At 40.9% G+C, this 26,307-nt stretch overlaps 1 protein-coding gene across 4 annotated transcripts in view; it reads left to right on the top strand.

Annotated features, from left to right (window-relative positions):
- Positions 1 to 26,307, top strand: part of sbno2b (strawberry notch homolog 2b) — a 58,562-nt gene that overhangs the window by 11,536 nt on the left and 20,719 nt on the right. For 2 of the 4 annotated variants that reach the window (XM_079574660.1, XM_079574659.1), the window contains exons 2-4: positions 2,333 to 2,556; positions 3,390 to 3,478; positions 10,055 to 10,175. In XM_079574660.1, the coding sequence (XP_079430786.1) occupies positions 2,449 to 2,556; positions 3,390 to 3,478; positions 10,055 to 10,175 (318 nt within the window). In that variant the 5' untranslated portion in view covers positions 2,333 to 2,448. Of the gene's footprint in view, positions 1 to 2,332; positions 2,557 to 3,389; positions 3,479 to 9,559; positions 9,666 to 10,054; positions 10,176 to 17,903; positions 18,111 to 26,307 lie in introns of those variants that run through there. The other 2 variants (XM_079574661.1, XM_079574662.1) reach the window with 2 other exon arrangements.

Genomic DNA, 26,307 nt, shown 5'->3' with positions numbered 1-26,307 from the left:
ATATATATATTCTACATTCTACATGTTAGGACATTACTGGAACATGGATGAAAATATTTAATTTTAACACTTTTAAACTCCGCATAGTGCCTTTAATAGAGGATTAGTTTAGAAGCGGTAGCATATTTAATATGATTCGGACTTTTTTTAACTGCCCAACGAAAAATATTTTGCATAGTTTTTGTTATTTAAAAAAAGAAAGATTTTATTTTAAAGACCCCGATAGGCACGTTTTATATCAACAAGATCGTAAACATGATTTCTTTTCCCCGCAGTAATAATAATGAAACATTGTTACAAAGTTTAATTATTAACCAAACTACAAATGATAGGTTTGTCTGATGCCACATCTTATTTGCCTCTGTGATTATACTGTACTTTAGCATTTTACTAAACCATTTCAAAAAATTATTTCCCATTAAATTTAAACAATAGCAACAATGAAGCAATTCGTTTTGTCATCAAATTGAGTCAAAATAGGGCTTAAAAAGTAAAAGGCTGGAACAGTTGCACACATCATTCCCTGTGTGACCGTCAGTAACGCTCCCTGTGTGCCTTGTCTCCCTGTGTGCCGCCTTCATGCAGGCCTTTGTTGTGAATATGGCAGCAGCAGCCGGAGGGGCAGAGCGGCACAGTGTGTTGGTCAGGTCTCTGTCTCACATACGCACACGCCCCACACACAAAGAACCTTTTATTTCAACTCTCATGAACTCCATTAGGATTTATTACCTCTGCGTCGTCCCCGGTGAACACACAGCTGCCCTATGCGCCGGGTAAATGAGCAGGCGCAGGGCTTCTGGGGACAATTGTGCGATATTTGCCAAGAAAAACAAAACGCTCATTAACAGTTTAGATCCAGATGAAAAAATGTCAGTACTGGTCCAGTGGAAGTAAACATTTGCGAATGGCGTGAAACCAAAACACTGTGGACGTACAAATAATTTGTTTCTTTGCCAGAGTTGGGCTGGAGATGTTGACCGCTACCAGGAAAGAAACAAGGATTCGTAGTTTTACCATTGTGGCTAATGTGTTTGTGCCAGTTTTACGAAACACAGAGGAGTCGGGTCTTGGGGAACTCGCTTCACTCTCGAGCTCTGAAAACCAAAGTGACTCAGCATGTTTAAAAATGTTAAAATTAAGTATTTTCCTCCCTCTACATGTCCTATGTCCAATGTCCTAAGGTGTAGAATGAGCCCAGACATATTCACCACAACTGCCTCTAAAATCCTGCACTGTCACTCAAAAAGGTGTTAATTCGGGTCTGAAGTGCCGTCATGCACAAGCTTAATATAGAAGCTGCAGTTACACGTATGACCTGAGGTGGCAGTATTGAGCATAAAATGGCTAACTTGCATCTAGCCCCTTTAAAACACTTATTTACTACTAGTGTCTTTGGTTATCATATCAGGGCCAAACTGTTTCTCGTTATGAATCCCTGCAATATCATATTTTTTTATTTCTTCGCGGAGACCCATAGATCGAGATTGTTGTCCACCTACTCAAGTGCCTGCAGTAGCCGCAGTTGTACACACACATACACATCATCATCTTGGTCAGTGTTAACACCATGAGGGTGTTTGTCAAATTAACAAGTCGCTACTAAAGCCCCTCTGCTGTGTGTGTGTGTGTAACATTTGAGTGCAGCCAGGAGCTTGTTAAGCTTGAGTCATGTGAGTTTAGTGTCATTTATGTGACACACTGTATGTCTACTTTCATATGCAAAATACCGTCATGGTTGGTCAATTTGACACACTAGTTTAAAAGCACTGATGATAATAGATTAACTCGCTTTATTGAGTCCATGTGAGTTTGTGTGAAAAATCATTTGCAACTTTTCTAATGCTTTGCAGCCGCCGTAACATAGCAATGTGCCACTGTGCTACATTTTATCAGTATTGAACCAGTATCAGCGTCGGCAGCTAATCATCCTGAGCGCAAGTTTTGGCATCGGATCAAGTTGGAAAAAAGTGCGTTCCATCATAAAGGCATGATGCGTTTTGCAGTGTCCCATCGTCATAGAAATGTGGTTTTACGTTTTTATTTTTAGCTGCCATCTCTTCTTGCATGGACCCATTTCTCTGCAGCTCTCACCGCTGCCCGACGCCCGTGCAGATCCCCTGCTGTGCTTTTAATACGTTTTTGATGCGAATGTCAAACCATCAGAGGACACGGCGACTTTCAGTAAATAGAGGCCCCGCTAATCTGAATAGTTTTTTCTCATTGAGTTCTGGTAGATTGTTTTCCCTCTTGCATCATTTGATAAAAGTCGTGTTTTTGTTACATCGATGAGCATTGTTGGGATAATCTGACGTCTTCTCTGTGTCTCCTCAAGGTCATGGATAGGATCCTCCGCTGTTGAAAGTACTTGAAGCGACAGAGCCAGTGTGCGGTGTGGCGGGTGGAGTGTAGCGCGATTGAGCCTGGAGTCATGTCTGAAGCAGCGGTCTGATGCCGACCCTGCCCTCAGCGCTGGCCATGGACGCGGAGAACTACCTGCATCCAGAGGGCCCTCAGCTGGACAGCAGCCTGTTCTCCGGGGCCGCGACCAACATGGAGGTGAGCCACTGTTTACATCACTGTCCAATAGGGCTGTGCAATCAACTGAATGTTTCATTGGTTTTCTTTGTACAATATAATAGCATTGCACTCAATTAGTAGAATAAAATAGAATACAATGATTTATTTTATAACAAATACGTGTCTCACCTCTCCAAGACCTGACTGTAGCTTTACTGGGAGCGGGACGCCTCCAGCTCGTCTCCATCGAGATGTTGACAAAAGGCAGCCGGATATGAGATGTAGGCTAGGTCCTCATGCAAATCCATTCTTTGATTACCCACTGCAAAAATTATTGTGTGTCTAGCTGCTCAGGCAACAGTATAATCCAAAAGGTTGCCCAGTGCTTTACAAATAAGGCTAAACGCAGCCTTCTTGTTTTTAGTCTGAAAAACAACAACAACCTTTGTTTGTTTGTGAACATACCACCTGAAACGGCCCCTGTGCTTAAAACTAGTGAGCGCTCTTGAGTCGCGTGTGATGCACCCTGAAATAATCCAGATTTGTATTAATTTTTTCATAATCCAGCAGCGCTCCTGTCTAATCTGTTTCTTGGTTTTTCAGTACAACAGTTTTTCACTTTGCATCACATTTTGCTGCTACATATTGTCATATAATGGGGTTCAGGTTCTTTTTTTCCACATTGCTAAAAATGTCACCTGCATCTCATCATTCTGCTTCCTTAGAATTATTACACAATGAAACACTGAGTGCCTGGAATTGTTGTTTTCATCTGCTTTGTTATGTGCAGTCCTCGTCATCCAAACTTAATTCAATCTACAAAATCTACAAAGTTACATGGTATTAACTTTTTCATTGCGTGTGTGTTTCAGAGTTCATTCTACGGCTCCTCTGGCTCTTGGGGACCCTACTCTCAGTCCAATGGATACAGCATACACTGCCCTATGCAACCTGGAAACCAGTAAGTTGAGCCAAAACATTACAAAAAACCTTTCCTGTTCTTTGAGTATTGTACATTTGATCAGAAGCTTCAGGTTGTAAGTGTCTACCTTTTTTTTTTTTCCATCACAAAAAGTGTGAACTCGAATCCTGCCGCCTTAAGCGCTGGTGGTCACATTGAGGATTATGAAATGTTCCAATGCGACCACAACCACAAGAGTTTCAGTTCACACCATCACACTCGGAGGTACAACATCTGATCTGAGATAGGGCTCAGGTGCTGTCAACAACATTTTCTTCAGTATGTGATTTTAATATGCCAATTCACTATCTAACAACTCTGCTAAATATCTAACAATTTACTGAAGACATCACCGACAGCTTTAACTGCAGGAGGGAATTTGTTTTTATTGAGCTTATTTGTTTCCTGTGGTGGGTGGCCCGGCGCCCGCCTCGACGGCAAGGGGATTATCCTTAACATCATGCAGTCTCTATTTAAGACCCCACCTTTAAATGACAAATGCTGATTTTGTCAGCATTACACAAGAGTAGGAATTTTCCTAATACAGTACGCTGCCTACAGGTTTAAAGCCAATAGTTTAGAATGAATCACTACGGGGGCTTAATTCAGGAATCATGCATTTCACAACAGAAACCGAGAAAGATCATTATGTTGTTTTCTGATGACATATGAGCTAAATAATAACAGCAGAGATCTCATAACCACAACTAATCTATTATAGAAAACGCTATCTCAATGGCCGCCGCCTGGGCGCCGCCATGTTTATTTCCCATACCGACTTTGAAGCTAAGCAGGAAAGTGCCTGGTTAGAACTGGGATGGGAGACCGTTCCTCCGATGCTAAGCAGGAAAGGCCTGGTTAGGACTGGGATGGGAGACCGTTTGGGAACACCAGGAAGCCTGGCGACCGTACTGAGTGTGTGCGTGGACATCCGCGGCCGCCCCCACGTGACGAGTCCCACCGGCCGCGGGCATTGGCCACGGGTCCATATGGACCGCGGTGCTGCTGTCCCAGGACAACCCGCTGTCACACAAACGCGAGTGCACGAGATCTGACTGCCGTGCGTGTGCGCGCGTACAAACAGGGCGATGTGTGTGTGCGTGTGTGTCTGTATGTATGTGTGCGCGCGCATCCAAACAGGGCCATGTGTGCGTGTGTGTGCGTGTGCGTATGTGTGTGCGTGTGCGTGCATGCCCAAAACCTGCTCAAACACGAGCCTCTAATCACACGCGCTGCTCCGACTGATTTATCCTCCGTGTGAGTCAAAGCGAAAATGACACTACAACTTAACGAGCGCATGGCCTGCACTGCGTAGTTTTTTTTCTTTTTATCTTTTTTTTTCCTTTGCTGCTGGACCATTTGTTTTCTATTTTGCTTTCACGTATTGTGAGCCCAGAGGTACATTTTATTCTAAAGCAGCTTGGAAAGCATTGCCAATTTTATTGTAAGGTTATAAATACTGTCTAACAACGATCATTAGGCTATTTCATTTCAAGACCTACTCATTATTTTTTGGATTGTACACTATCGTGATGCACCAAACAACGGGTCCTGCACCGTGACCCAAACCGTTAGAGCTGAACCCCTAATATTTATCCATAATTATCACACTGTCTCTTGAATTCTATTCCCTGAGTTTAGCGAAAATATTGTCGTTGTAGTTTATAAGAAAGGAGCACGGGTGCATCAAACACTCCAATTGCAGTTTGTTTGACATTTTTTTTGGCATTCATTATTTTACACATTTGTAGTGGCCATAGTTTTTGGAATGGGTTGGGAACCACTGGTCTACAGCTGAACTGTGTGACGAGTTGGACATTTCTTTGTCATCACTCATAATCTCAGAATATCAAATGTGGAGACTAGTGAGGCCCGGCCGAAGGCCGGGTCTCAGCTAGTAAAGAAGAACTCAGTAGGTCATGACCCTAGAGGCCAGAAGTGCCACTGCATGTTACGTTTTTTTACTCATTAATTGTCCGTGAGAGTAAATACTACGCTGACAAAAAAAGACAATAGAAGAGAGGGATATTGTACATCCAATTACACAATGGAGATCTTTTTTTTTTTCATTCAAACTTAGCTGTAAATACTGTTTAAGTGGCGCTAGCTTGCAGTTAGCTTTGCCCGTTAGCCTGTTAGCTTCTTCTTCGTGATTCCATTAGTGTGTATTGGGTCTCCGGGTCGAAGCAGGGAAAGTTGTAAGTGTGGTTTTCTGGCCAGAGACACCAGGGGGAGATGAAAGACCCCCCAATCGTCCCATTAACACTTGTATTACCCCCAGAGGGACAACGAAAAGGATTTATTAAGGTAAACAAGTTACTTAGTCCTTCAAAATTACAATTTTGATTCGATAAGGATGAATTTGGCAACCACTTCTAGAGGAGATTGTTACATTTTTCTGGAGGCTGTGGCGCTCACAGTATAATCCTGCTGCATTCCCATACGAACATTTTGCTATTTCCCATGTTTAGAGCCGCTTCCAAACTCGGTGTTTGGATAATGTTTTTGTACTGTAATGATATGCAGATGTGCCAGTCTAAGTGCTTTTTGGAGTAAATGAATTTGGTGACCTTTGAACTTCCTTTGCAGCACCTCAGTCCTCACATAATTGTTGCACAAGTGTATCCTGTTTATTTGCCTAGTTCTTGCTAAAAAGTATCCCCCGTGCGTCAGACCCGCCCTGATTGCTCTTGGTTGAGAGCGAGAGACTGAAACACGTCTTTTCTCTTGTTGTTACTACGAGTGAGTGTCGTGTGAGAGAACGGCCTATGTGGTTTTCAGGTTCGCAAGAAATGTGGAATTTCATGACATCACACGCTTTCGAGATGTTTATCTGCGTGCGACTTAAAAAAAGAAAAAGAAAAAAAAAAGGTGTGACCAAACCCACAATTCTCTGGATGAATAGACTTCAACTTAATAATTTCTGAGGAAAGAACAGCCACTTGGCAAAAGAGCTCTCACAGTAATCTGCTTTTTCCTTTCAAAGTTCCCAGTGCCTACTTTTCTGCACAATTGCTGGCAGTGGGCTGACTTTTTACAGTTGAAATGTAATTGATTTAAGTCCAGCCTTCAGTTGTCTGCTCATGTGGTTGTAAAGAACAAGCAAAGGAGTAAATAGATCATATGACAGCAGTGTGAAGGGCCAGTGCTTTCTGCAAATCTACTCGACCCAACAGCGCTGCTCAAGTGCTGCCTCAGACAAATGTGTGTATGAAGTAATTCGATTCAAAATTCACAGAACTGCAAGAAACATTTAAGCGAAAAGAGGACATAGTTTAAAAATACAAATACAGTACAAAGAAAATGTATCATGTGTTATGTGTTTACTATATTACCTCATATCATTTTTCATCTTTCTGCCTTATATGGAACTATCTTGTGTCTGAATTCAATGAGAGAGTAATGAATGAACATCAGAAATAAGTCCATTCTTATCTTTGTGCCATGGGTTGAACATGCCTCAGTCCTTGCGTGGATTCAGGGCAGCTAAGTGTCGTCATTTTTTGCCTGATCACTTCCTAAGAATTCGGAGGTGGGTTGACGCCGTGTGCAAACTGCAGTAACACGTTACTTGAGAAATGTCCCACCATATCCCACATCCCACAACAACTGTTTTTGCCAGTGCTGTTTTTATTTTATTTGTCTTGACTTGACCCTAAAATGAAAGTGCAGAAATTGTGTATAAAGTAAAACAGAAAATACTCAAAGGAAATGCTGACAGAGATGTTTTTTTTAATCTCCTGCTGCTTTAATATAGTATTTGTAATCGAAGGTCCTCTTTGATTATGTGGAGATGGCTGTCTGTTAAAACCCACTCCCCCATTGTCACTGATGCAACCACAAAGAAATGAGTCGACTCATTAATAGTGATTTGACAGACTGTAAAATAGCCAGCATGTGAAATGTTTATAAAGATGCTTTTTCCTGGATTCTGATTGTAAACAACAGTCTTTGGCGTGGAGCTCAAAACCCACTCTGTGATGTTGTTGGAAGGGGCTGATATGGCTTGGCAAGGCTCTGCTTATTCCAATAATATCACCGCCGTGTCATTGGTGACGACAGCCAAAGTCGGGGATTTCCACCAGGATATGTTTTCCTCTCAAACTGATTCAAAGAGTGTGACACTTATGATTTACGATGATGATTTATCACTAACATTAAAGAGACTTTGAAAAATGTAATGCTTTTTAATACCTTCCTTAATACCTGGCTGTGCTTCTGATTGAAAAAGCCTGATGGCAAGAAAACTGTTAAAGTTATGATCGACTTATTGTGTTAAGGCTTGTAGAAGGAAAAGAAGAAGAACTTTTTATTGTCATTATACAAGTGTACTTATCGTAATTTCCGGACTATGAACCCTTTGAACCTTGCAGCTTGCATACAATGGTGCGCCTGATTTAACTGAATATTGTGTGATGTGTCACTCTGTCTTAGTTCCCCGTCATCTGTCTGCTGTGTTTACTGCACACCAGAGCGTCCACACTGTTGAAAGCTTTAATACGCTTTCAACAGTGTGGACAACTGCGGCTTATAGACCAGTGCAGCCTCTGTATGTAGAAAAAAAAACCTTTATAAATGTTGCGGCTTATTTTCAGGTGCGTTCAATAATCTGGAATTTACGGTAGATCAGATGTTGGTTTAGTCCTGTTGGCCCCAGTTGATTGTCTTGGCGAAACAACACACATGTGTCAATTCACATTTAGGTCCTATTGGGGTTGTCAAAAAAATCGATTCCTCGATACCAAATTGATATTAAAAGTGGTATCGAAGTTAGATATTCATTTGAGCTGTATTGATCCTTTCTCCTCCCCTCCTGCTCGCTCCCAGAGCACAGGAAGGAACCTGTGTGCTACGATCAAAACTTACACGAGAGCTTAAAAGTACTCTTTTAAAACCTGTATAAGATTGTAAAACTAAATGCATCCATTGTCGAAGTGTAGGATATGATTACTGGTGCTGTACCAGGACGAAAGGAGCAGGCGAAACTACAATTTGCGATTGTGACTAACGTTAGCTTAGCAGCGTCCATTGGTTTACATGTATCAGTTAGCATTGGCTATTAAGCGTTTTTTTTCCTGCTAAAAATTAAATTATACCAATGTCAACTCTAGTTACATGTTTCATATCTGTACTTGACTCATGGATATATTTAGAGGAATTTTAAAGCCCAGTTTGTACATTTTCCTTTGAATTTTTCTACATTCTGCTCCTAGATGTGACAGCAGTGACTGTGACTGACAGTGTTTAACATGATGGTTGTATTGTATGTTAAATCGCCAAGTACAGTATAAGCGTTTGACTGTGAATATCACAGCTGAAAATGCAAAACAGTGAATTAGAACAAGTTAGATATTTTTTTATTACAATGATTTCTCAAGAACATGGTAACTCTGAATAAACTGATTTATTGTTGAGTGTTCTGTAATGTAGGTAATACAGCACAGATGGAAAGAGACAAGAGATTCTTACAGCAAATAGTATATATATTTAAAAGTTGGTATCATACAGTAATTGGTATCGAGAATCAATGTGTGTGTTTCAGTATCGAAATCGAGTTTTTTAGTGTCGTGACAACACTTGGGCCTATAGATGCAAATTGTCTTTGTGCAATGAAGAGTTAAGAACAAGTTGAACACAAACTGCATATTTAGTTAAACATAGCATTAAAACTGCTTAATTCATTTAGTTTCTTTGTCATTGAATATCATGTTGGCGACTTACTGGACTATATCTTGGTTTGTTTTCGTTTGGTTTATTGTTTTATTGTCCCATAGTTTAGCTTTGCACCTAAACTAGTGGAGTGGATGCTTCTTTGTGCAATTCTGAGCTTTAATAATATGCCCTCTATATTCTTGCTCACGCCTCTGTCATCTCACTGCTGGAGTTTGAACTCGAATCCATCATCCTTGCTGATCTTTGGCCCATGTTGAAGAACACACGCTGCCAAATCCCATTGAAAGGCTTGGGTCGAGCTCAATCCCTCTGAGCCGGGGCTGTAGCGTGTGATTGGCCGAGGGAGACGCGGGCGGCACTGTGGTGGTTACAGCATACGCACTTTTACTTTCACTTTGAGTGCACGTCTCTCACACTCTTGGACTTGACAAGAAATTGAAACACAGGGACACACAGGAGTTTAGAGGATAATGCTGTGTCTGACGGAAAGCTGGAGCACTGAAGATCAGAGAAGGTAGGAAGTTAGGTATTTTTAGTTGGGATTTTACAGACCTGCTGTTGTGTATTTCTTAATCATTTGTTGCCCCAAGCGTCACATGAGCGACTTATGGCATTTAGACAGAGCTTGAGCTTTCAAAAACTTTCATCAAATCTAACCTGTTTACAAAAACTGAAAAACTTGTTCAGCTTCTTGTTTGTTTGTGAATCCTGGTTGTGGTTTGGAAAAGAAATTCCTCGAAGGAACGATTCGGTAAAATGTTGACATATTTGAGGGCGTCCGGATCATTTTTATCTTTTAGAACAGCTTTAAAACATCCTTCTGATAATGGTGAAATGATGTCCATCGAGCCAAGTCTATGCGTGTTGGTTAGCTGTCTAAAGCTCTCTCTGTTCTCCCTTCAGGCAATATCACTTGAACAGCAGCACTACTCCTATTCCGGATGTGCACTTGGACATGTACTCAAGCTTCTCGGATGTGGACTTCTCCAACATGGCCCTCGCCCGGAACGGAGACTTCAACCAGGTCAGTGCACGTGTCTGATGTTGCTCCTTTCTTTCTCTTTCTCTCTCCCACTGCTTTCATGTGCCTTTAGACCGGAGTTATGGCACTTAAAGAAGCGGGATTAAAGTCTAGACCGCTGTAGTTCTACCTGTCCAAGGCGTGTCCCGACATGTGCTTAGTAAAACAAAAATCATTTAACCCTGTGCCTTGATCTGACATGACAAATTCACAAGTATTTCTTCTTTTTCCTCTACAATATGCGTATAATAATGTTGTGCGTAGCCTGCTGTTCGAGTATTTGCATGTTTAATGTTGCACTCAAATGCTTTATGACTACAGGCAGTTGCAATGACACACACCAGCGACTTTCTAATCTTAGGTCCATTTAGGCCGAGCTGATGAGCGCTATTATGTTCCAGTATTAAACACAATAAGCCGAAATGATGAGTTTTTAGGAGGCCGGTCACGGACTGTTGGCATCAGTGTGGGCTGACTCCAGTGCTGAGGAAGGCCCTGCTGGTTTCTGGTTCAACGCGAGGCCAACGCCGTGAATGTGGTGTGAAGCTGGCGGTGCGGAACAACCATTTCTGGAAAAAGCTCGATTATGCCTTTCCAAGGATTCTTAATGAATAATGCATGTTTAATCAGCTTCAAATGCAAATCATGTGATTGTCCCAAATAAATTATATTTTAGTCGTTTTGATTATGGGTCTGGAAAGAGATGTATACGCTTTTACAGACAGACCAAAACTATAATGCAGCATGACTTCATTCTCGTGATGAGTTGTGTGTGAGAAAAAGCATGGAAAAGTGATTATTTTTCATGAGCGCTGGTGTTTTTCAACAGGGATGAAATAAATAGTTCTTATCATTTTGGGAGCAAAATTGTAGACCCTGTTATATCTTTAAAGGGTAATACAAGTGTTAATGGGATAGACCGGAGCAACCAATAAGCACTAATAAAATCACGAAGAAGAAGCTAGCAGGCAAACAGGCAAAGCTAACTGAGGGCTAGCGCCACTTAAACAGTAATTACAGCCAAATTTGAGTGAAAAAAATTATTTCCATTGTGTAATTGGATATACAAAATCCCTCTCCCCCTTCACCTTTTCTGGCAGCGTAGTATTTACTCTCACGGACAATTAAGTTCAAAAATTGCAACATGCTACGACACCTGCAGTTGTGCTTATGGCCTCTGGGGCAAGAGTTATTTAGCACTGCTTTAAGGGGTAATACAAGTGTTAATGGGATGGACCGGAGCAACCATTACACACTAATAGAATCACGAAGAAGAAGCTAACAGGCTAACGGGCAAAGCTAACTGTGGGCTAGCAACACTTAAACAGTATTTACAGCCAAGTTTAAGTGAAGAAAATGATCTCCATTGTGTAACAAAATCCCTCTCTCCCTTCGCCTTTTCTGTCAGCGTAGTATTTACTCTCAAGGACAATTAATACGTAAACAATTTTAAACTTGCTACGACACCTGCAGTTGCGCTTATGGCCTCTAGGGGCATGAGTTACTTAGTGGTGCTTTAAGCTAGTTTTGTATTTTACTGCTGTTAGTAGTCTGTGTTTATAAAGATTTCCATGTTAAGCATTGATGTAGGCTCCAAGTTGAAGTATACATTTATGATTTATACTTATGTACCACTTATTGTGCCCTTTTACACTAAAGACAGCATGTTCTGTACGCTGTTGGTGCCTTCTGCATTTTTCATACTGAAAGCATCTTGACACATGCCTTATTCATTGATGCTGTCCTGATAGCATCATGGATCATCATGATATGGGGCTCTATGAATATTCACAGATAATGATACTAACGTGGTAGATCGTGTTTCATTTTCTATTTGAGTTAAAGGGAGTATATAACAGAGCAGCAGTGTGGTTGTGCTTTCTCTCTTTTGCTTGTATTTAAATGTCATAGACAGATTGGCACCAGATAAAGGAAGCAGGCAGACAACGTGGTCACACACTGCACCTTTACTTCCTGTTTGCCTTTCAGGTGTGTACCATTTGGTCTAATGGAAATATACTGGCTGGTATTTTAAGCGATATTCTAATGTGGTCTACAGCCGTCGTCCTTGCCATGTGATCCATGCATCGTCATGGAGATTGTGATTCATTTGGGATTTCCCTTTTTTTCTCTTCCTAATACGTCGACTTCACTCTTCTTTTGTTTACATAAACCCTTTGCAAATGTAAGCCTGTACTGCCCGATGTGGCCTTTGTACAGACGCGGTTAGGGCTTTTCCATGTGTTTGATGAACTCTATTGAAGTTTAATTGTTGCCTGCTCACTGATTGTGTCTTATAATATTCATAGATCAAATTAGGAATGATTTTACTTACTTATACTAACCCTTTTGAGTGTTTAATATATTATTTATATACATTTAACCATACTGAATTGGAAAATGGTCTCAAAGGGCTTCATTTGACTTTTACTCGTAATTTTCTTCAGTGTGAATTTGTTTCATTTCCTTAAAACAATTTGTCTACCACTATTCCTTTCTTTTCTTTTTTTTCCCTTCTGTGTATTTTCGGAGATGTGGACACGTTTAGATTTGGATGTGAGAGTCAGCGTTCCTGCTTTCTCAGCTGTTCCTCATAGTTTGGGACACTCCACTCCCCTGCACCGCGTGAAGCATGCAGGGAGAATGTCAGTCATGGGGGCATCGTGACTCACCCACTACCTCACACCCTCCTTTTTCACATGTCGCGCAGTCTTGCTGAAACGTCCGAGAGATTACGTCATAGTTTGGACACTGGTCAGGTGATCAGCTGTTTTTTCTTTCGCAAACTCGGACCCTTTACGGTTGCATAGTTTGTTTGTCCAGACCTGAGCTTGGTGGACAGGAAGTCTATCCCTCGGGTAGATGAAAGTAAGTCTGATGATTGTTTGCATTGGCGTTGATGATGTCCCCAGTGACCGTGCCATCCCTTTGGAAATATCAACGGTCTAATAATAATCTGGATGTAATGAATAGCTGTGGTTATTAGTAATGGGCTTTATTCTTTGATTTGGTTTTAAGGCTTTGTTCCAGGGAGCCATTTTGACTTTTAACACAACCACAACTGAGAAACTTAGGAAATACTTTTAGTCCAGTGGTTCTCAAGTGTTGACACAAATTACCATCGTCTCCATTAATCAACAGGACTAAGCTAGATCTGAAAATGTTCCATAACAGGACGATACCAAATTGAAACAAGATATAAACCATGATTAACCTCTTAACCCCCACCTGAACAAAGCACAAATCTAAAAGCTTCTTGAACAAAGTGTCAAAATAGCAATAAAAGTGTCTAAAATTTGACAAGAGCACAACTTAAAAGTGGCAAAAATGTAAAGAAAACGCAATAAAAAAAAAGCCACAAAAAGCACAAAAGGAGCAGCAAAAAAGTGGCAAAAATTACATAAAAAAGACTGACAAAAGCGACGACAACAACGCAAGGAAAAAGATCAGTTTAGAACAATTTTGTAGGTCTTAGCTTTCAAATGATTCAATTACACTGGCCTTAAGGCTGTCAGCTCCTGTCAAGAAGCTTTTAGATTTGGGTAAAACTGAATTGGAGAAAATGCACACAGTTAAGGCAGGGGTTAAGAGGCTAAAACAGTACTTAAAGGAACAGGCCACAGTTTCTCCATACTGAGATATGTTCTTACCTGAGCTTAGATGAGTGGATACGTACCTGCCTGGTGTTTGTGTGTGCCCATGGAGCTATAGGAATATACTGGGAGAGGCCAAATGCTAACAACATCTTTGGTTATTTTGCGTGACTGAGCACACACACCAAGGCCAGACAGGTACGCATCAACTCCTGTAAGCTCAGGTAAGAACATATCTCAGTATGTTAAAACGGTGGCCTGTTCCTTTAACAAGGATCAGTTTTATTCAGCTCCTCCAAGTGTTGAAGGATAGGGTCTGCTTTATTGTCCCCATAGTGTATTTTGTCATCTGCATTTGACCCTTCAAAGCCGCTGAACTTCCCAGGAGCAGTGAGCTTGCAATGCCCGGAGACTCATCTTCAGATCTTGAGCAAGATTCATGGTCTACAGAAGAAGAAGAAGAGAATTAATCTAGGTGCTTGTTTTTGGGTTGCTAAGGAAATTGATGCATCTTGACAAAACCCACCAAGACACAGGGGGAACATGCAAACTCCTCACAGAAAGGCCTTCTGAATTTATTGTCATCTCCTTTAGTGATCAAATTATCTTTTTCATGGACTATACTCATAGACATAAACTCCAACATGCCACATGTTGAGAAAAGAGGTTTTATAGCTCAGACAGATCAGAAATCAGATCAAAATAATGTGTATATCTACTGTTTTTGATGTTAAAAAAAAGTTTTCTTGTTAAAATTGAGTTTTGAAAAATCCTGTTTTAATGAACATTTTGACATCTATTAATGAATTCTTTACAAAATTAAGTAATTGCTTCGTTAGACTAATCAATGCCTGAATCTTGTTGTTCCAAGCAGCAGTGATTCCAAGTCTGAATATAACCAATACATTTATTTGTACCTTTTCATATTATATTGTAAATTTAACAATTCGGTGCAATAGTCTCTTTACAGTTATGAGTAATGTGAACAAATGAAACAAAAGTGAACTGGTGTGAAGGCTGAGTAATGCTTTTCCACACAAACTTGCATAATATACATTAGAAAGACCAGAGACTTTCTGTTACAGTTTGAGTCACTGTAAGGCCATTTCCTATTGAGCAGTAGCATATTTAGTGTATTTTTTATTTGTTCTTAATAAGAATCACACAATATGAAGGTGATTTGGAAAATTACTTGGTCAGAATTGCCTTTTGAAGAATTTAATAAATAGATTTAGAACATAAGAAGAAATCGTTTTCAACAGAGTCTGACCCATTCCAAGTAAAAGCGATGTTCAGATTAGATTAAAAAGTTCACCAGAATGTCACTTGCCGTTGCTCACCACAGCGTACAGCGTACAGCTGTACAGCGGCGTGTTCGTCTCCAAACTTGCAACTTGCGCTCTGTTCTCAAGTTTTCATCGTGTCATTTGCGGATTTTAAAAGAGGCAATTGTTTTTACAGATCAGTGAAAACACAGCTTACTGGAAGAGTAAAAACCTAAAGTCATTCAGTAACCACTTTGGCTAACCTCAGAGCATGAGCACAGCACCCCTCTGGCTCAACACACACACACACACACACACACACGCACACGCACGTACACGCACACACACGCACACACACACACACACACACACACACACACACACACACACACACACACACACACACACACACACACACACACACACACACACACACACACTGGGACTCTTACTTTCTTCGGGTCACCCACCTCATTTACATAGTGCAACTGTAGAAATAATAGCATCGTTTCCTTATCACAATCCATTGCCTGTCATGCGGTTTATGAATTGGAAAGCACCTGCATGGAAAAAAATATCATTTGTTTTTGTTTTATTTTCCGGCATCAGCATTGTCCTGGATACTGGAAATAATTTTATAATAACGAGCGTTGTGTATTCCTGGCATATTAATAATCTGGTCTGTCTGGTTGTGTCTCTTTGGAGTGTGAGAGTAATTGGCCTGTGGACACAGTTTATTTCCTTCTCAGATACAATCTAAAGGTTTTCAGTTTTCATTTTGCTCTGGGAAAGAACATTTCCCAGAGCAAGAAGATTTTATTTTTTATTTTATTATTATTGAAACATCCCTCAACTACACTTTAAAGCATGTTTTTAATTCATTGAAGAACGGCAAACTCACAAATTTACCAAAGACATGAAGGTGTTTGGGAGCATCTGCTAAAGTGGGGTCAACCTTTGTGCTTCAGTGATTTTTTTTTTTTTTTTTTTTTTAAACTACATCTCATTATGGATAAAAACAAAAGACAAATTAATCAGTTAGCATAACATGGATAACTTAATCTTTGTGTCAGGCTCTCCAAGAAAAAAAGGGCATTACTTATTATCCATGTTTCTTCAGCCTTATACGCAGCAGGAAGTGCCAGTGAAGTAAAGGCATTTCCCCCCTCTTTTTTAAGTTATTGACACGCTTCAACTAGACAATAATTGTGTCCCTTTGCGATCCTCTTCAAGCTGTCTTGTGATTAAACATACTGTATGTGACAAACAGAAGTCCAGACCAATTTTTTATGTAAAAAAAAAAAAAAAGTGTGCAAAATGTTCTGATATTTTTTAAGCATTTTCTCTTGGTTTCCCCGATCAGATTCTGTCCATACAAAGGTACAGTGGGGAAAAAAAAGAATGTAATAGAATAGAATGTCTATGTGAAACTGACCAAATACTTTTTTTCCCCACTGTAAGTGTAGAAAAGTTTTTTTTTGTAACTTTTCAAGAGCAATAGCCTAAAAATATGAATGCAGTCCTATATCCTTATTGTTTATTCAAAGGTTCAATGATTCAAATGAGAATATCCTATTGGAGTTTCACATACATAATACATGCAAATCTGAATACATACATAATGTGCGCCTAAATCTCCCATTAGTGTCTTTAAATGACGGGTCTCAAAGCGGCCGCGTTCGTCGTAGCTCATTCGTGCTGTAAACTGCGCTGCAATGAGGTAAATGTGTTAGTATGTTCTCAAGAAGCTCATCAATGATTCATGTCCCCTCCCCACTGACCCTCTGCTATATCGCGGCACTCTCACAGCCGCACACTTAATTCAGAGGATTCCCACTCGGACGGGATGACACCACCAACAGGCAGGCGCCACTCCGTCTCCAGCCTCTTGTCTCCTCACGATGCTACCTTTACCGTCCCAACCCCCCCCCCCATCCTTAGCCCCAGCGCCGTCACATCTTACAGTAAGCTCTGCACATGGGCACCCTATAGACGGCTGTGGATGGAGACAGATCGCATTATTTCTTTCTGTGGGTTAAAATACATCCTCATTTATGATTGTGGTTTGAAAAATCAGATTGGGGAGGAAAAAAAAAATGTCCTAACTCTGCTCCTTATCAGCTTCAGTGCTGTTGCCGAAACCTCCCATTGTTTCCCAGAATATTCTTCTTATAAATTGGGCCTTTCATTCCAGTAACACTAAAAAATAATGTCATTTGCTGCTGTTGCTGAAGCGCTCTCCTTTTTCAAAAGCTGTGCACGTGTTGCAACATGACTTATTAATGAGAAATATTAGATATATATTAACTCATTTGCAAACTGTCTTCACTTGACTCATTAGCTTAATTGTTAGCCTTCTGTTTACCGCTAACACCTCCGGCAGATCGACCGGTCTATTCATCTCCTGTCATCAGCAGAAGAGTGTGCCTGTGAAATGAACCCGGCCACGGACAGAGACACGGACCCCTCGCATCCCATGAAGTCAGGCAGGGAGCCAGGCTTAAAGTCAGTCTCTAAATATAATAATCATTAAATTACGGCCATTAGAATTTAGCGGGGTGTGAGGCCCGGCCAGCTCCTCGGCGCAATACTGTTTACACTACAAATGCGGTTGAGTTACACCATGTACAGTAAAATGGGCCCGACTGCCAGTAACTCTAGTCACTTACCAACAAAAGCATCATTTCCTGAAAGCTCCTCCCCTCCTCCCTCCCTCTCCTACCCTCTTCGCCCCTCCTCCTCCTCCTCCCCGCTCCTCTCTCACCGCTCACACAGCACCTTGAGTACACAGAGGGGACTGGTCTACTACAATTACTATGACAGGGCTCTATGCAAACACCTGAGTGGCCTGGTGAAGCAGGAAGCGATGCAGCAGCAGCAGACGACCATGGCCCAGTGGTGAGAGAAGAGAGAGAGGCAGATGTTTGACAGGAGAAAGCCCGGGACAGAGGGTCGGGCCACAGCTGTAGCGAGCATCACATGGACAAGGTGTGAGGTGGGACGAGCGCAGCACTGGACCCATGTCTCTCATGCAGTTCTGGACTAAACTGTACGCACAACTGGGACGCCCGCTGCCAAAGGTACAGCCACAGAGCGCCCCGTTTTCACGTCTTGTTTGAGCAGACGGGTAGCTACAGCAAGGAGTGTTAGCAAAGTTTTTCAAAAAGTAGTCACCTGGGCCGAGTTATTGAGCTGAAGATTGTCCGCATCGTTCTCGAGACTTAGTCGATTCCGATGACGGGTACGCTCAGCCGGTCAACTCTTTTCACAAGCTTTCACACGTATTACGCTTGCATTGCTCGTGTTTACCTTGTAGTTCAGTAAGTGAATGAGTGATTAATCTGAACTTCCTTGACTGGATTAACTTCCTTACCATAACATGAAGTGTCTTCCTCTTGCACTATTCATCTGTCATAAAAGGCTGTTGTTAGAAACACAAAGAAATGGCTTTGGTCTTGTTCTGTGGATACGTGGATGTGTTCAGGCGAGCGTGCCTGTTAGTCACCCAGCAACTCCTCTCTCATTCCCGACCAGGAACTATGACAAATGATGGTCCACCTCACTGCTGGCTTCCAGTAAGTGCAGCAGCATGATATCTTGTCACGCTGAACGGCACTCACCTCATGGACAGCTTTACACAGAACCACTTTTGTTTTGTTTTTTATCATTTATCCAATCACAACAGCTGTGTATTGACTTCTTTGCTCGGTCGCTCTTTAATCTCATTTCTTATTGTTTTTATAGCGCTATACTGTAAAACCGCTGAGTCAGGTTTTTTTCTTTCAAAAAAGCCAACACAATACCCAGGAACAATACCACTTCAGGCCTGAACTGTTGAGATTGCAGTGAGACGTCTCAGTAAAGCCCTCAGATGGTTTTATGGCTTGGCAGCGTCATGGTGGTCTACACACATTGTTTCCTGGTATTGCATTAAAGTGTGACTTTGCCATGCAGCTTACGGGAAGTGGATAAACAACGCAAATGACTGGGGGGAGAAAGTGCAATATAAGAAGAACCTTTTTGCCAAAAATGTTAACAACAAATTTTGGTTTTACTGCATCAAGGAGACTCCATGATTTGACTGCATCAAAATACGTATTTGCAGTTTTAACCTTGCAGCAGACATCCCATAAAGTCAGTACAAGTTTGAATAAAAGAAAAAAAATGTACAGCAACAGGTCAAGTCTTTTTAGCGCCACTTGGTCGACGCTGGAGCCGCTCCTTTATTCTCAAAGCCAGACTTATGAATTGGAAACGCAACAACTCGATGACCTCATTTGTTTATGTTTAGTCCAGAATCGAACGAGGCAAAACCGGCTTGACTTTCAGTTTAGACCGTTTGGCATATCTTGTTCCCACAGTCCACAGTCTCAAAGTCATGACGCGAGATGGCACAATATTTACGTGACAGTGCGCAATTTAATCTTTTAACGTTTGTATGTTGTACAAAAGACGCACACAAATTTATGTTGCATTATGTAAAGATGTCCAGGTTAGTGGAATAACTGAACTAATTTATTGTATTTTTCATTTAGGACTTAGAATGTTTTCTTTCTGCAGTGTATTTTTGTTGTGGGTAAGAAAACTGTCCCTGCTCAGAGCGTTTGACAGCATTTATTTTGTTACGTTGCAGGTGTGTCTGCCTCGGGGAACAGAAAACTGAAAGGTTGTTTGAGGTTGCACAAAGATAAGAGAATGTCCTGTTTTTACAGATTGTGGTTTGAATAAGACTTTTACATTTACTATAGATCAGTATCAGTTTCAGCTGTAGGCAACGAAAAACATGATATTGAGGAAAAGCATAAAAACAATAGATTGCTTCTTTGTTTTTCCATATTGCCTTTTTTTTTTTTTTTTTTTTCAGTCGGAAGCTATGTCAGCACTTCTGTTGCAAGTGGTCTGTTGAAATGTCTGCTTATGCGGTGCATGACCAGCACATAAAGTTGCGTCAACACACTCTGACTTTGTGGCTCCGGCTTCAGCGGCTTCTAGTTTGTGGACAACCTTTGGGAAAAGTCTCACTCCAGACCCTCTCCCGGCGTTACCTTATGTGACCTCTAATATCAAGTATGCACGGGCATTTTTTCTGATCGAGAAGAAAACTTTTATGTGCAAATGTAATTGAAAAAATGTGTTGCTAATAAACAAGCAAAACCTGATTTAAACTGGCTTAAATGCGCATTATGGTCAGCATTTGGAAAAGTAAACTGCGGGTACTTCTGGGCAAAGATCTAAGAAAAAGAAGAAGCTGAAAGGTGCTATATTCTTGTTCAAAGTGGCAGTGTAAAACTAGATATTTCCACAAGTGATTTTTGCTCAGTGCTTCAAAAGAAAAAAAAACATATGTGTGATAGAAAGCGTTTAAGGCTTGCTCTTGTCCATCAAAAGGTCTTCCTCTCATCCCCAAACCCCATATCAGCTCATAAGTTAACCTCGCTGCGATCTTGAGGCTTCACTCTTCTCTCTCCTCACAGTGACACGGCATCCCTTTATATTCCCGAAAGAGAAAAAAAAAAAAAAAAAAAACTTTGGAAAATTCCTGGAGGCTTGTAAGCTGCGATCCTTTTCCTGGCTCAGTCTGCGCTGTCTGCCCTGGCACCACATGAAGGTCGGGCTGTCAGCAGGTCGCTCCACACGGTTTGCCACAGCGAGGTCTCCGCCGAGATAGGCTCGTCTCGGGCGACCAGGGTCATTCCCCGGCGCCATGTTTTGTCTTATTTCATAATGTGCGTTGGAAGTTTTACAGGCGTGTTACGTGAAAGACAATGAACTCTTTTGGGTAAAATGTGCGCTTTTTTTCTGAGACTGGCGCACCTGCAGATACCAAGAACAAGCCAGAAATGCCAGAATTTTATGCTGGTTGATTTTTCGGAGATTGCTTCTTTATCATAATTTATCAGAATTACATACATTTACCGCCATAAGTAACAGCAAGACGGCACAATATGAGAAAAAAGTGCAATATCCTATGACTGTCTTGAATGTTGCAATTGAAAAGCATGGCTACATCTGAACTTTTGCACATTTTTAAGTTGCATACATTGTTGTTTTAGAAAAAAATGTGTAAATGGGAGATGGGAGACCTCAGTGAACACTTGTTTGGTGCCGTATTGTGCAACCCCCCCTCTTAACAGCGCAATTCCTCTGAAAGTAATAAATATAACCAGACATTTATTCGGAATTACTGAAGTATCTATTTTAGTCTTTACTGTGGTGTGCGGGAAATTGTGACCTGGGTATATTAGTCAGCAATTTTCTCACTACTGACTGAAGTTAAAAGAAAATATGAAATATGCTATAAATTAGAGTTGTGTGGGCACTGCTTTTATATTTTTTGGGTACTTTGGAAGCCTTCATGTGCAAGTTCTCACTTTGATTCTTAACTCTTGCCGGTTACTTTTGCCCGTGTGGGTTATTAATGGTGTTTAATGTTTCCATCATAGCAAGGTGAGTGCTGAGAGATCAATGTAGGAGTTAAAGGAATGACGCACAATGTAATTTAGTATTTAGTATGAAGAAGCACAGTTACTTTTTGTTGCCACACGCTACTGAAGACATGAAAGCTGTTGTTGAAGAGCTACAGGTTAGTTGGTTTTCTCTGGCCGCTGTTTGTAAAATAAACAATGTATTCATTCGAGTTCTTCTGTCAAGCTCAGGCGCATTAAAAAGTGCATTTGACATTCGAGAGTATAACCAAAAATAAAAGCATAAATGACGGCCATTTTTAGCGGTAATTTGATCAAATGTTGGCAGAAAGCGTCCCAACTAAATCTGTCGGGACGGTCAGGGAAAGCAAGCGCTCGGAGCTGCATTCTTAATTCCTAGTCCAAGAGATAAGTGTGCGCTATAAGACGCACAGAAGCAAAATGGAAGCTGTGTTGTGCCAATTCTATTTGCTGTTTAAATGGGGCAGCTAATATGAAGTGTTCAAGGAAGTCCTGGAGAATGAAATGTGTGAGAATATAGGTCAAACAGAGTCCACCAGGGAGGATTATGGGAGATAGGCCCTGGCTATGTGTGCATCGCTTTTACGCTTAAGTTTGGCAGAAAAACCTGGAGGAAAGATTAAAGAAAAAGGTAAAGCCCTGTGAATTATATGGAACTGAATGTGCAACATAGATTAAATAGCAAACAAAGGTCATGTGGTATTTTCTGTGGACGATCAAGTGGGGCCTCATGTCTGGGTGGGTTTTAACTCCATTGGGTAATCAGTTATCCGCCACAACAACCCAAAGCATATGCACAGCAGGCTTTTCTCCAGTTAGGTTCTCTTGACCAAAACCTCGGCTCAAGATCTGGAGCTGGGTCCCGACTCCCGCCACCTGCTGAAAGACGGGTCAAATCTGTACAATTAAGTTAAAAATGCAAACATGTTAGTGTCACCAATGCCATAATAATTATAACTAGAGCTGCACCGATTCAGCTTTTTTGTTTCCAATACCGATACTGCCGATATATTTAACGATGCCAAGAGACTTTCTTAAAAGTGGCTGCTGTGAGTGAATAAGTGAATGGTCCTTTTATTTTCATTGTGAGATCAGTAAAGTACTCTTGTCATAATGTTACAGATGAATTACATCTATGAATAAACTAATGGAAAAATATATAACAAGGATCACTGGATTTTTGACACTATCCTTGGGACAGGTTATTTTACATTAACAGCTCACATGATCTGATCATTACAACTTAGCATTACAAATATCTTGTGTCAGCCATTCTTTAACAGCGTTTCATAAACTAAAATACTAACACTTGGCCACTGCAGCAGCATATTTAAAGCACCTATAGAGTTCGGGAATGTGATGTCATATCGCTAAGCATTATGGGATTAGCAGCAATTGTAAACTAATGGAGATTTTAAAAGTTAAAATACCAGAGTTATTGTTCACATTAAAACACTTGGACACCACAGTGAGTTAGATGTAATTTACCAGCAGTAACTCAGTAGTTAATGGAGTTGTTCCATGGCTTTTTTTCTCTTTTTATACTGTTTTTAGCTAATGTTAGTCTATGGAAATGTATGCTAACATCTGCAAAGATGGCGGATCTCCATGGTAACTGTGGAATTTCCCGAACTCTATAGGGTACTCTATGTATTTCTATCATAGTTTCTGACCCAGCCTTGATTAGTTGGCGTTAGCATTAGCATGCTCCCGCTACATTTAGCATGCTGTTGCTAACCGCTGCAATCAATAATATGTTTGCAGAGGTTAAAACTAACTCAGCAATTCTCCAGATTCTTCACTTCAAAATGATATACAGCACGTCCGTATTCACTTAGGTTTAGTTGGTGAAAGTTGTGTTTTAAAGCGGCGTATCGGTTCCTGATATCGTATTTTTTCCAGTCTCGGATCGGTGCTTCCATAATTATAACAAACATAAACCTATCAGATCCCTGCCTGGAGTTACCCTATATTCCATGCAGGACCATCTGTGTCCCGGCCAGAGCTGGAGCTGCAGTGTGTGGGAGGGGGAAGCCCTGGAGCCGTCTGCCCATGTACTTTGTTTTAACAGGATGTGGCTAGCAACTTTTATACGTTGCTTTTTGATTGTGGCGGATTCAGCTTTGCGTCGAGATACCTGGAAAGACGGAACATGATACTTTCACTGTTTCACACAAACCGACACAAAGACAAAAGCTATTTACAATATGTCTTCTTGATTTATCACGAGGCCGAAATGAATTGAAACTGTCCCCTTATTGTTTTTTCAAGCAATGTTATCTTTATTAGGCAAGCGTGACTGTTTGTTAGCAGGGAGTGACTCTTTCTGTGGAAATGATGCGCTTCTAATGTTTGTATAAGATAAAGACAACACTGTTGCACAGAGTATTTCCTTGTGTGGTGTTGATTACGATGGACGTTATTGCGCCTGATATCAGGAACAGATTTGTCTCACTTCTCATATTGTGAAATAACAGGACATTTATTATCTCCTGTCATATCAGTTCAAATGTCATATCATTTACATTTACATTTACATCATCTTTGTTTCTTCTTACACCTTTTTCAATTGACTATTTTGAGCCTGATATGGGGCAAAACCAGTTCACGTGGCTTTTGGTGAAAGAAAACTGGAGGTACACCATTTTGGGAAGTCACGCAGACTCCACACATTTGTATTTTTGGTGTGGCGAGGTGAACTTTTGCTCAAGTCGCTTTACTTTGACATCTTAGTTGTTTTATCGCTTGTACTTGAATACTATTATATTAAAGTAAAGTGGCACAACTCCTACGAAATAAAAAGTGACTCTCTCCTCGCACATTGGATGATTCTTTATATGACTTAGAGATATGAAAGAAGCATTAGTTTGTATTTGTTGGGCTTTATTTTAAGAATTACTTTTATCAACCTTTTAGTATTCCTTGAAATGTAATTGTTTAGGAATACTAAAAAGTTCATACTGATTTTGTCCTTTTTTTTCTTTTTTTAATACGTTTTTCTGATTGGATGACTATAGTGCAGTGATTTCATATGGGCTCAGCCTCAGTAATTGTGCCTTCTCGCGGTGACTGTGGAAGGCTGCAGATTACTATCACAGCAGTTAGAATCCAAGCCTTATCTCTCTTTGGCAGGAGCCCGTCTCAGGAACAGTAGATGAAGGTTTTTTTTTTTTTTTCTTTTTGGGAGGGGGCCCCGCCGGGGGACACGCGCTGCTCCCTGCTCCCTCTGTTCCGCTCGGCTTAACAACTCGATTAGTACGTGCCCCGTATGAGAGCACCCGCCAGAGTCAACGTCAGCGCAGCCTTCGCTCTGTCACGTTGCATTTGAGGCCTTGACGTAAAACAGGAGAAAACCACACTCTGATGTAACGCAGAGCACTGACCCCCAGCAAAGAATCCAGATCTTATCTTTTCAGTCTGGCATGTTTTTAATTTGATGTGATGTTCTGGGTGCGAATGGTTTAACAGTTTTCTCTCCGCTGTGGAGTTTTGTTAAATCTTTTTTTTTTGCGGTTTTATTCGAAATGAAATCTGGACCAGATACAAGAAAATTAACCCAGATTGCTTCAGAATATCGTAAGCACTTCCCCAGTGACCCATATTTAACTTCATCATAGAAAATACTGTATTATCAATAGACTGACAAACACATGGGCATTGTAACTTATGTTTCCGAGTTGATAGACTATGTGAATTAAATGTGTAGGGTTAAATGTTGTATTAAATGTGACCTAGTAAAGAGGAATAAGGGAGGGAATCTTTGAGCACGTCTTGTGCCCATTCTCTTTTGCAGACGGCAAAAACAAATCATTTTCCTTTTCGACATACTTCGATTGTGTGTCAAGATGTATTCAGTATGATTTGGTAAACATGCCTTTCCTGATTTATCCAGATAAAGACTTGTCCGCTATGAATTATTTGACCTACAATTTGATATTTTGTAATGATGAAACACATTGTTGCATCAAAAATCAACAGGGAACAACATATTTTTTATATGCAATGTGCAGAAATTACAGCATCTTGCAAATTGTCTTCCAATGTCGACTATTCTTCAGGAAATCCCCGTATTAAAATCTGTACTAAACAGTTCATGATTCTATCTGCTATCCACTATTGTCAGACCGGCAGCACTACTTGATGAATAACGTGAGGTATTTGTGGTGGTGAAATTAGGTCAAAGCAGAAATGTAACAAAAACGTGTTCAGTCACAAGCATCTTTTTTCTACTTTCTAATTCTAACTCTGAAGGAAACAGAGTGAGCTGTCTTCGAGACACCTCTCTCTTTCTGGAGTCATGTCTGATCTTGCCCTGAGGAAGCACACAGTGTGCAGGCGCACATAGAGCGAGTTTGGGAGAGACATAATAATAGCACTGATAAGCCCTACCCTTGAAAGAGCCCTATTTCTAATACACGAACATGCGTATAGCCCTGTGTTTGTCTGCCTCCCTGCGTAGGCCTCATTCCCTCATGATGGAGTCACGGAGAGGACGCTGAGTGCTGCACATCTCCTGCTCAAACATATTCATTTTTGCTGTGAGTAATGGCAATTTGGCAGCTATTTCACAAGTCAGTATTAACTTTAACTGTAAGAGTACAATAGTGCCTCCTCTATTCTGCTTTGATCTACGGTGGTTCACTGTCACTGAAACCTATCAGAGCTCACTGTAATTCAAGTTGCTTTAATGTTGGCTCAAGGGTTTGATCTCTTGCCTTTTTCCTTGAAGCGTGTGATCTAAAAGTTTGAAACCGTCCCGTGTTATTTCTCTTATATCTCTCTCTCTATGAAGATTAGCTGGAACAGAGGGCTGTGGGAACCTCTGCACTCG

This window comes from Gobius niger (assembly GCF_951799975.1).
Source record: "Gobius niger genome assembly, chromosome: 17".
NCBI classification, from domain to species: domain Eukaryota; kingdom Metazoa; phylum Chordata; class Actinopteri; order Gobiiformes; family Gobiidae; genus Gobius; species Gobius niger.
The sequence above is the reverse complement of the archived record's forward strand: the minus strand, read 5'-3'. Positions and strand labels throughout refer to the sequence as shown.